The sequence below is a fragment of the Tamandua tetradactyla genome, chromosome 7, assembly GCF_023851605.1.
Source record: "Tamandua tetradactyla isolate mTamTet1 chromosome 7, mTamTet1.pri, whole genome shotgun sequence".
NCBI classification, from domain to species: domain Eukaryota; kingdom Metazoa; phylum Chordata; class Mammalia; order Pilosa; family Myrmecophagidae; genus Tamandua; species Tamandua tetradactyla.
The window spans coordinates 41,160,125-41,171,459 of NC_135333.1; the positions used below are offsets into that span (position 1 = coordinate 41,160,125).

Below are 11,335 nucleotides of genomic sequence, written 5' to 3' on the forward strand. Positions count from 1 at the left end.
ACCATGCCATCCTGTGCAGCGGGCTGGGCGTAGCGTGTCCACCATGCCATCCTGTGCAGCGGGGCTGGGCGTAGCGTGTCCACCATGCCATCCTGTGCAGCGGGCTGGGCGTAGCGTGTCCACCATGCCATCCTGTGCAGCGGGCTGGGCGTAGCGTGTCCACCATGCCATCCTGTGCAGCGGGCTGGGCGTAGCGTGTCCACCATGCCATCCTGTGCAGCGGGCTGGGCGTAGCGTGTCCACCATGCCATCCTGTGCAGCGGGGCTGGGCGTAGCGTGTCCACCATGCCATCCTGTGCAGCGGGCTGGGCGTCTCGTGTCCACCATGCCATCCTGTGCAGCGGGCTGGGCGTCTCGTGTCCACCATGCCATCCTGTGCAGCGGGCTGGGCGTAGCGTGTCCACCATGCCATCCTGTGCAGCGGGCTGGGCGTAGCGTGTCCACCATGCCATCCTGTGCAGCGGGCTGGGTTTATCGTGTCCACCATGCCATCCTGTACAGCGGGCTGGGTGTATCGTGTCCACCATGCCATCCTGTACAGCGGGCTGGGTGTATCGTGTCCACCATGCCATCCTGTACAGCAGGCTTAATACACTCCCTGACTGTATGGTGCAGCAGGTGTAGTTTGCCCACCTGGCTGTCCTAGCATGTGTAGGTCTTCCATCAGTGGGGCCTATTGTTAGGTGCAGGGCTTCAGCTGGAGGCTTTTGAGCAGAGCTCTGTTAGCCAGAAAATTTGTAATGGGAGGGTCAGTGAGGGCTCTCTCCCTTTCAGGGCAAGTTAAAGGACCCAGAGCCCACAGGGGATCAGACTGGGGAGAAATATGGAGAGGAGCAGCCTACAGGGTGAGGCTGCTGTACCCTCCCTCCATCCCTCCATCGATCTGGCCCTGTGGGCTCTGGGTCAGCTCACTGAAGGCCAGCTTCTTTCCTAGTCTTCTGCTTGTCCCCCTGCTCAGGCTTTTCTCTGCAGGCCTAGCAGCATGGGCCAGGACCAGGCCACCGTCCTGCATGGCCCTCTGGAGGCCCATACCCCATCCTTGTCCCATCTGGGGCCATTGTTCTGGAGCCTCTCGCCTTGGGCCTTGCTCCACGTGCTCCTTCCCTGCTCTCTAGATTGAGACCTGTGCTTTCTCGGCCTGCAGATGCTCTTCTTTCTTGTATGCTCTGGGGATATGCTCGGGCAGGGTCTGTAGAGCTGGGATACCTTCTGCTGCTACAGAAGCATGCAGGGTGAGTCATTGCCATCCTCATGCTCTGTAGTGGGGGTGCTGAGAGCACCTTAGCTGGGGGACCCAAAAGATCTGGGAGAGATGACAGACACACATAAGTATTGATGTGGGGTACGGGGAGGTTGGCATTTAAAACCCTGAAGCAGCTTGCATAATTTAAATGCACACATGGCTCAGCAACAAGAAGACAAACACACATTTTAAAAAATGGATGAAAGACTTGAATAGACATATCTCCAAAGAGGATATACACATGGCCCATAAACACATGAATAGATGCTCAACATCTTTAGCTATTAGGGAAATGCAAATCAAAACCACAATGAGATACCATTTCACACTCTTTGGAATGGCTTCTCTTCGGAAAAAAAAGGAAAATAAGTTTTAGAGAGGATATGGAGAAATAGGAACACTCATTTGTTGCTGGTGGGAATGTAAAATGGTGCAGCCGTTTTGGAAGACAGTTAGGCAATTCCTTAGAAAGTTAGATATAGAATTACCATAGACCCAGCAATCCTACTTTTAGTATATACCCAAAAGACTTGAAAGCAGGAACTAGAATAGATATTTGCACACACATGTTCATAGCATTATTCACAGTTGCCAAAATGTGGTAACAGTTCAAGTGTCTATCAACCAATGAATGGATACACAAAATATGGGATATATATACAATGGAATATTATTGAGCTATAAAAAGAAATGAAGTCCTAAAGCACAGTACAATGTAAATGAACTTTGAAGACATGTTAAGTCATGTTTAAGCCAGAGGCAAAAAAGAACAATTATTGGATTATCTCATTGATAAAAAATAATTGGAATAATCAAAATTATGGCGTCAGAATCTAGAATATATTTTACCAGGGGCTGGGGTGGGGGTAGGAAAAGGGAGTTAGGGCTTATAGTATACGGGGTGGTTGTAAAGTTTTGGATATGATGATGGTGCACATTGTGAGTGTAATTAACAGAACTGGATTATAATTTAACTGTGGTTAAAAGGGGAATTTTAGGTTGTATGTATGTTACTAGAATAAGAATTTTAAAAGCAACATAAGACTGTAAACACAAACAGTAAAAACTTATTGTAAACCATGGACTATAGTTAAGAGTGGAATTCTAAAAACATTTTTGTGTGAGCTGTAGCAAATGTACCATGCTGTTGCACGGTGTTAATAATAGGGGTGTATGGGATCTCAGTGTTTTGTATATGATTGTTCTGTAAACCTACAGCTTCTCTAATAAAGAAAAAATCCACCTCCCATCCCGAGGAACCACCAAAATCACAAAACCTGGAATCCCACCCTTACAAGAACCAGGCTGTAAATAACCACCGGGGAGGTGCGGAACCTGCCACCGAAGGCCCCACGAATTCTTCGTGCGTTCTCTGCCCAGCTGCTCTCGCTTTATGTAGAGTCCTAATATGGCGGGTCAGGCGTCTGTCCTTGGGGAACTCTCAGCCAAGTGACTGGTGAGCACCTCCCTGTTGAAAGCTGGCCATGTGGGGAGGGGACCTGTGCTGGGGTGGAAGGTGGTCTCACATTCCCTGCCACAGCTAGCCACGTGGCCAGGTGGGTGAATCACTTCATGGGTGCTTCATTGGAGAAGCAAAATCGAGGTTTAAGTGTAGGGGGCAGTGGGAGACTGGGGGCTACAGGGAGCTCCTGGCTGTCCAGTGGGCTCTGGCCCCTGGTTGTAGCTGAGATTGTGCTTAGGCTTTTTCGAAGCCCCCCTGGACATGTCCCATGGGGTCCTGGGCTGGATTCGGGGCCCAGGTATTACGTGTAGCCTCTGGCTTTTGTGGTACCTTTCCTGTTCCGTCCTGAGGGGATGGTCAGGACCTGCATACGGGGCCTGACAACAGGGAGGATGGGTGCTGTCCCAGGAATGTGCCAGCCAGGTGGCTGGGGAGGGGACGGGGCCTGAGAGCCAGCACTGCCCGACAGGTGGAGGGGGTTGTGGAGGCGTGCCACAGGGCTCTGCCCGCACGTGTCCCGATGAGATGAGCAGGGAGCCCAGTCAGATTCTCATCAGGGGAAAAAGGTGGTATTCTATTCCACGGCCGCTGCCGTGTGTGAGTCATTTCTGAAGTCTTCCACCTGAAATATTAGCATGGAAGTGGCAGAGGGTGTGGAGGGAGGGACAGGGACAGCTGTGGGGCCCGAAGGTGCTCAGCAGGCTGAGCGTGGAGGGAAAGCCTAAGGAGGTGGAAGTGACGCATGGTCATTATGGTATCCAGAACTCCGCCTGTTGCCCAGCGGGGCTGAGATGCATGGCTTAGCTGCTGCTGAGCCGATGGGGCAGAGGCAGTAAAATAGGAGTCACCCTCTGGGAAGGCCAGGGTACCTGGGGAAGAGTGCTGGGGGGTAGCATCAAGGGGAACTCTGGGCAGGCCATGCCCGGGGCGACGCCCAAAAACTTGGGGTTGGGGGCACAGGTGGGCAGGGAGCAGAGGGGAAGGGAGCTCCCTGTCCAGGGGTGTGGCTGTGGCCGGGTCAGGGGACCCGGGACCAGCAGAGGACAGCAGTGTTGGGCTCAGCCTGGGCTGTCCAAGCGTCTCTCTCTAGGCCAGGCACCCGGAACCGTGGGGTCTCAGGGTGGGCTGGCCCGGGACATGGGCTCCGATGACTCCTGCCTGCTGCTAGAGCAGGAGCACAGCCGAGCTCAGGGGTGCCTGGGGAGGCGGGGAGGCAGGGCCAAGGCAGGTCGTCCTCGTGACTGCCCAGCACCGCACCTCTGCTCGGCCGGGTGCAGCAAGTCCCTGGCACGAGCGCTTGGCCAGGCAGCCTCAGGGGCTTCTGGAAGTGTGCCTGCCCAGGTGAGGTTGGCTCCAGGCCTTGGGGAGGTCGGGCCACCCAATTCCCAGGGTGTCCTGGGATGAGCACAGGTCTTGTTCACATCAGTATCTGCTGAGTTGACTGTTACGGGGCAAGGAAAGTGGATAGCAGGGCCTTTTCTGGCTGTTTCCTGAGCTTTTAACAGACCCCACACCTATTTTTTAGAAGTTTTTAACAGTCTGTGGCTTTGGGAGCATGAGAGCTCTTAGTGTGACCCCAGGATGGGGGCCTTAGCCACACCTGATCGGGGCGGCCGGGTGGTCTCCATGCTGTGCTGCCCAGATGTCAGGTGGCTGTGGGCAGTCCAAGGCCTGGGGTGGCACCTGGACTAAAGAAGCCTGAGAGGAGCTCCTGGAGCTGCTGTCGTCATTGGAGCGCCTGTTCCATCCCCTGTGGGCTGCTCCAGTCCCTGTAGGCTGTGAACTTGACCTTGCAGGGTGAGGGCACCTGCCTCTGGGTGTGCTGGCCAGCCCAGCCACACCTCCGTCCTGGAGCCTGGGTGCCTGAGGGAGGGGTGCACCGCTGCGAGCAGGACCGAGGGGCCCTCTTAACCTGGGTGGTGGCCATGGCAGTCCACAGAACCTTACCTAGGAGGCCGAGCCCAGCCCCTGCCCCGCCCTCCCCTGCAGTCCTCACCAGCCCACTGCCCAAGGTCAGGCCCTGGGTTTCCTCCTCGTGACAGGAGGGGCTGATGTCTGGCCAGCAGTGTTTCTGGGTGGTTGGGCAGCTCTGACGGGGTCCACTCAGCTGCTCCCCGGCCATAGCTTCGATCGGGGAGCCAGGGGAGGGTGGGTGGGGCTGGGAGTCTATCACGCTGCCTTTCCGTTGGCTATCTCCGTGTCTTCCCTGCCTTCTGTCCTCCCTGGATGGAAGGAAACCTCCTTCTGGCAGAGATGGACCTGGGAGCTCCATCAGCCCTGCGTGCTGAGCACTGTGTGGTCCTCACGCAGCAGGGTCGGGTGCTGCCTGCTGCACATGCCCACCACGTGGTGACTGGTCTCACTGGTGGCTGGAGGAGATGCAGGGGAAGATCCCGGGGCTTGTAAGTTGGCAGGAGTGTGGCTTCCAGCCGCTCCCTGAGCCAGAAGTGGAGGGTCTCACCCGAAGACTGTGGTCCTGGCGAAGGAGGGACAGTTCACTGGGCCTGTCCAAGCATTGCTGAGGCCAGAAGGTAGCGCTGAGCACAACTGAGGCTTCTTGTTTGGAAAATAGCTGGAGCAGGCAGGCAGGAGCTGGTGCCAGCGGATAGCCCCCTGTGCTGGGGACTGCTGCCTGTGACGAAGCCTGTTCCCCCCGAGCTGTGTCCGCCCTTCGGTGCCAGTGGCGGGGTACACACATGGTGGTGAGATACCCCCCACCTTGACCCCAAATTCTCTGACCAGGGGTGTAAACAGGTTAATGTCACTGCTCCATCAGAAAGTGGATTGTGGGTTGGGCTCTGAATTTACTGCAGTGGACCTGGGCGATGCTGATGGTCCGCCTTCCTCAGGAAGGCCTGAGCCCTGCCCCCTTGCCCCTAACAGTTGCCCATGGCCTGGGAGGGTCAGCAAGGGACATTGGAGGCCATCAACGAGCCAGCCAGTCCAAGACCAGTGCGGCTCCCCTCCTCTACCTGCAGGCTCCCCGGGGCAGGCCTGTCCCACTCGTCCCTACAGCCCCTGTACCTGGGAGGGTCGGGCACATACCTGGGGCATTGTGGCAGGCTGGAGGAGCGCCCCCCGGGCGTGTCACCCTGAATCCAAAACCCGTGCCCCAGGCCTGGCTCAGACGCGCTGTCAGGACGGGGTCGGAGGCCCAGCGGGCGGGGGTGGGAGCTGCCCAGTATTCACCAGGTGTGTGGGGCAGGGCCAGCGTGGTTGCTCTCTGCCCCTCCCGCCCAACTGACCTAATTGACAAATAAGTGTCGTCATGTTACATTGGGCAAGTGTGTGTACTTTGTGTGATTAAGAACAGTGAGGGGAGATACTGGTACTGGGTCACCAAGGGCTGATCAGCCTGGTGCTGCCTGAACTGGGCCGTTGGCGGCTGCAGCTGCTCTGCCTCTCCCCTCCCCGTTGCCATTCCATCGGGCCTCTGCTCCTGTGGAAGGTCTGAGCTCCGAGCAGAGAGGTCAGCACAAGAGGCCCCGAACTCTGCGCTTGCTTCATGGACGTGCTCACTACTGGCTTTTAAAAAGTCTCTGGTGTTGAACAGACTGCTCGGTGGGCAAAGTGCTCTGTGCTTCCGAGAATCGGGGGCGAGTTTTCTGGGTCTCCATCTGGGAGCCAGTTCCCCACATTTGGAGGCTGGCGCTCTGTACTGAGTTTAAAGAACTTTGGCCATAAAGAGTACCCATGATGACCTATTTGAGAAGTATTTCAAAATCACTTACATGAATATTTTGTCCTAAATTCCATATGATTAGGAGGTATAAACTGTCCTCAGTGATTATTTTTAGGCACTGACATAACCTCAATTACAACTATCCCCATGTACTTTTTTTATTTAAGCATTTAACAAAATATAAAAGGAATTGATTTTATCTACAGAGTTCTCGAGTGCTTGAAAATAATGTGCCTTCTTAAATAACATCAAAACATTGCTTTACTAATAGCAGAAAGGTAAATCCCATGGAAACTCTTAAAATATTATCATAAATTCTGACTTAGACATCTGATTACTTACTGGATTTTCGGTTACCCAGTTTCTTTTCTAAACCTCAGGTTAATCCAGACGGTGTGCAGTAGGTGGTCTTGATGTGATGCATTTAAATTTACACACCCGGGGGAGGGAAGAGGGGTTTGCTGCTTGTCCATTTAGCAGACGCCTTTCAGGTGCCTCTTGCCTACTGGACCAGCCTTAGGCAGAGGGCAGATTGGAGGGCCCCACTTGCCTCCCGCTTAGTGCCGACTGGAGGGGAAGCAGAAATGGGGTCAGCAGTGCCTGAAGCAGCTGAATTTCCACGGCAGCGTGTGGGGGTGGGCGGAGGCAGACTTGTGGGCCAGACTGAACCTTTTTCTTTTCATCTTTTTTGGGCCTCAGGTGCATAGAATGGGACAGATCATAATCCTTGGAGCATGATGTGCTGTCATCATTGGCCCACATAAAATCTTCTTTGGTTTATTTACTTAGCTATTTTTAAATAATGTAATAAGGACTCACAAACTCATCATAGCAACAAATCACGTCCAGCTAATGAAATGTTCTCTCTGCTTCCTCCACCATCACACTGCCGACTGTCCTGCCTGCACCTGTCCTTGCTTTCCTGCATCATGCCTTTATATAGCGTTCCTGTAGAGTTTCCTTGGAAGTAGAGTTTTATTTTAGTTGTTTTAAATTTTGTTTAAAGGGTGGCGTGCAAAAGTAATATTTTAGAAGTTGTTTTGTTTTCACTTAGTAGTATATTGCTGAGATTTGTCTGTATGGTTGTGTGAACATGTGGTTCATTCTAACATTTCCAGGATTTTGCCATTTAGTGTTGCCAAGAATACTGTTGTGAGTTCTGTCGTGTGCGTGTGAGTTTCTCTTGTGTAAATATTTAGGATTGTGGTGGTGGGGCGAAAGATTGTGTGTATGTCTAACTTTAGGGGTGGTGCCAGCTGTTTGCAGAGTGGCTGTCCATGTTACAAACGGTGAGAGAGACCAGGTGAGGGCCATGGCCTAGCCCTTGGATTTCAAGCCCCAGTGCTCTCCACCTGCATTTTGCTGCTCGTGGGTGTTGCAGAGCCCCTCTCTGTGTTAGTGGGCTGTTTCCTCTCTGAAATGACTGCTGTTACGCTCACTTCCCTGTTGTGCTGCTTGGGTTCTTGTTGAGTTATAGGAGTTCTTTATATATTTTGGATACTATTCCTTTGCCATTGTCTGTATTCATATCTTCTTCCTGTTTTTACTCTCTGGTTTCTTATTTCTTAACTTTATAAGACTCAAACATATAAACCTTTTCTTTTATGGCTAATGCTTCCTGCATCTTATTTTAGAAACCCATTCTTGCTCCAGGAGGAGCCATTCACTTATATTTTCTCCTGAGAGTGAAACTTTTGTTTTTCACGTTATAGATATGAGTCTATCTGGAACTGATCTGTGCATGTGGTGTGAGCTCAGGATACAGAGTTGTCTTTCCATGTGGGTCATTTGTTTCTCTTCTAGCTCCAGGTATAGAACAGCCCATCTTTTCCCTGATCTGACAGTCATTTAATCAGACTTCTGCAAGGATGCGAGCCTGTTTGGGCTCTCTCCTCTCTTCCGTCATCCTTTTAGTCTACCCCTGCTCCAATTCCACACTGATTTAGCAAAAGAGCTCCACCGTTCAGCCCGTGGCTGGCCAGGCAGGTTGGGTGGGGTGGGGCTGGGGTTGGGAGATGGGAAAGTGGCTTCTAGGCCAGGGCAGGTGTTTAAGCACAGAGGCGTGGGGATGCAGGTGTGCTCAGGGATGTGTGGGTGGGAGTTGGGGTGGAGGAAGAGACGATGGAGTGGCCAGTGGGGAGCTCGCAGAGGGAGGCTCCTGGCAGAGGAAGGGCTTCACTCCCTGTGGATGTAGGGAAGTGCTAGGGGCTAGAGCACAGGTGGGCAGACATCAGCAGAGGCGTTTTTGTGGCTGCCTGGGTCACAAGGCAGGGGCAGGTGTAGAAGGGCCTGGGGGAAAAGTCATGCTTGTTCCCAGCAGGCAGCTAGCTGTACCTGGGACGGGAGCCTGGGCTGCAGTCTGGGCTGAAGATAGGGGCCGCAGAGGACAGACCCCTGGGGTGTTAGGGCACCCCAGGCAGCCCCGGGCTGGGGAATGGGGCCCCAGTAGCTGGGGTACCACTAGCATGTTCTTTCTAGCTCCCAGCTCTTGCCAGCCTGGTTTCTTCCTGGGTGGTTGGTGCCAGCACGTCAGGACCCATGACAGGCTTGTGTGAGTTGGATTTCTGCCGCTCTGAGTAAAATGCCGAATAAATGGAGTGTTCCTGGTACCCACCTCCCACAGACCCCGTGGTCCAGCCTGTGAGGCAGAGCCTCTGGGGGCTGGGGTGCCACACCACTACCACGTGCCGCAGCAGGCCAGGCCCGGAGACGTGTGTCTGTCTGTCTGTCCATCAGCTCAGAGACACCATGAGGGCATTTTACAGGTGCTTGGGAATGAAGCAAGATGCAATCAGGAGACAAGGGCGTCTCTTCCAAGCCATGAGGGCGGGCTTGGGATCTCTAACTAGAGAGACTGAGATGCAAGGCTTGTGGGAGAACCTGCCCCAGCAGGTCTCAGTGCCTCAGGGTTCCAGAACAATCCAAGGGCAGATTTGGGGAAAATCAGCCCTCGTGACAGGCTTACATCCCAGTCGTTTTTGGAGGCAGATCCCTCGTCTGCTGCCTGTTTCCTGTGTTGTGACCTTCTCCTTAAGGCCACCCCTTGTTGTGTGGCCATGGGCTGACTGGCCACGGCTGACTCCTGTAAAAGCAAGGCGATGGCCCACGTGGCCAGGCCTGCAATTGGTAGAGGTGCTGGGAGCCTGGATCTGGGGGAGTTCTGTGAGGAAAATAGGCTGTCGGCCCCGTGCAGACCTGTGAAGAACTGCTTCCACCCGTCTCCCTCGCCTTGCCTGTGCCATGCTGGTCCCAGCGCTGTGTCCCCACACCGTCCCCTTCCTCGCCACTTGCTGCCCCTGCCCATGGGCAGACGGTGGTCCTTTACTCTCCTGGGGAGGAGCATTCACGGGGGAACAACTTTTGTGTTCAGCCATCCGAGTCATCACGGAATACAACCACAGTGGATGGGGGCAGGAAAGTGGCTCGTGCAGGACTTCACCCCATGTCCCTGTGCTGCCTGGGCAGCTGCCGAGCTGGCCCACCAGCCCTCTGGCCTTCAGTCCATGCCTTTTTCCCCACCTCTGCTGTCTTCCCGGGTGGCCCAGGCAGCCTGGGCCGACAGGTGCTGGGAAAGGGCATGGGTCCTAGCCCAGGGACCCTGTGGCTGGAAAAATGGATGTGCTCCCCTGTCGAGGGGCTGGCCAAACCCGAATGCTCCCCTTGCCAAAGGCGCCTGCCTGGCCCTCAAGGATGCAGTGGCTTTAAGGAAGCTCTCTTGTGGCACGCACCCACGCCCACCCCAGCTCAGTGTGCTGGGCCCAGCTCCAGCGGGGGTCAGAGGGCACAGGACTGTGGTTTCCGCTCGCGTCTCCTGGGTTGATGGTGACGCGGAGCCATGCACCCTGTGAAGAGGGAATCCGGCGCCAGCCCGGCCCAAGGCTGAACATCTCCCACGTTTGTGCGGCCCATAGCCATCGTTTCCACTGGTGGAGTGTGGTTGGAATGATGGATGCCACCTGCATCTCGGCCACCTGGGCATAACACCTTCTCGATACCCAAGGGCCCTGTCAACCTCTGGGGGCGGAGGGCTGCGAGCTGGGCGAAGGCTTTGCCCGGGGCTGCTCACCTCTCCGCTGAGCCTCTGGGCGGAATTTGTGTTTCTTTTTGGGATTCCGAGTTTAGGTCCTGAAGGTGCCATTGTTTTGGGATCTCGGGGCCCCTTTCTCTGCAGTTCTGAGGGCTGGAGGGTTTACCCAGCTGCTCTCTCCGGGAGCGCGGAGGCCACCCCTCTCAGTTTTGCCTGCCAGCCTGTTAATCTGGTCAGGCCAGGTCTCACGCCTGCTTTTGATGAGTCCTGCCTCCCTGGGGAGCCCGCAGCAGACCTGTGCACCTCCAGGTGGGGAGCGCTGTGGGCAGCCCCAAGCAGGACCGAGACGTGAGCTTTGATGTGGGAGGTCAGGCTGGGCTGCCTGCAGCCTCCCGGTACCAGGTGTGGGTCCTGGAGCAGCAGCACACACCAGCCATTGCTCAGAGTCGTCGCCTGGCAGGAGGCGTGCTGCCACGCCCGGCTCCTTTAAAGAGTTTACTTTAAAGTTTAAGAGGTTGGGTTTCCCAGAGAGGAAATAGTCTGAACCCCCAAAGACGTGTGTGGAATGAGATGATGTGGTAAGTTAGAATCTTGTTTACAGCCAGAGGAATATGCTTGAGTGGTCTCTCTCTCTGTTTCTGTCTGTCTCTCTAGTTTCAGGTGGTATTCTGGTATAGTTTTAATTAGGATAAAAGGATGTGCAGCTTTATTTGCAAGTTCCTATTCTGGGGGCACGAAGTGTCTATGACATGTAGGCTTTTTATTTGTTATTTACTTCTAGAACTTGCCTTTAAAATGCACTGAGAAGTGGCATGTTCTGGTTAGCTGCATTTTTTTTTAGTTCACTAAGGGTTTGGCGGTGGGAACTTTTTTGGATCTAACCTTGATGAAAATTCCAGCAAGATGTTTGGATCTCTTTTC

The 11,335-nt window shown here is 54.3% G+C and overlaps 1 protein-coding gene across 4 annotated transcripts in view; it reads left to right on the top strand.

The window, feature by feature from the left end:
• GRAMD4 (GRAM domain containing 4) overlaps positions 1-11,335 on the top strand; it is a 96,328-nt gene that overhangs the window by 11,382 nt on the left and 73,611 nt on the right. Inside the window, exon 1 of one of the 4 annotated variants that reach the window (XM_077169193.1) lies at positions 10,922-10,992. The exons of the other annotated variants lie outside the window; for them this stretch is intronic. Coding sequence (XP_077025308.1) covers positions 10,985-10,992 — 8 coding nt within the window. The 5' untranslated portion in view covers positions 10,922-10,984. Of the gene's footprint in view, positions 1-10,921; positions 10,993-11,335 lie in introns of those variants that run through there. 4 annotated transcript variants of the gene reach the window in all.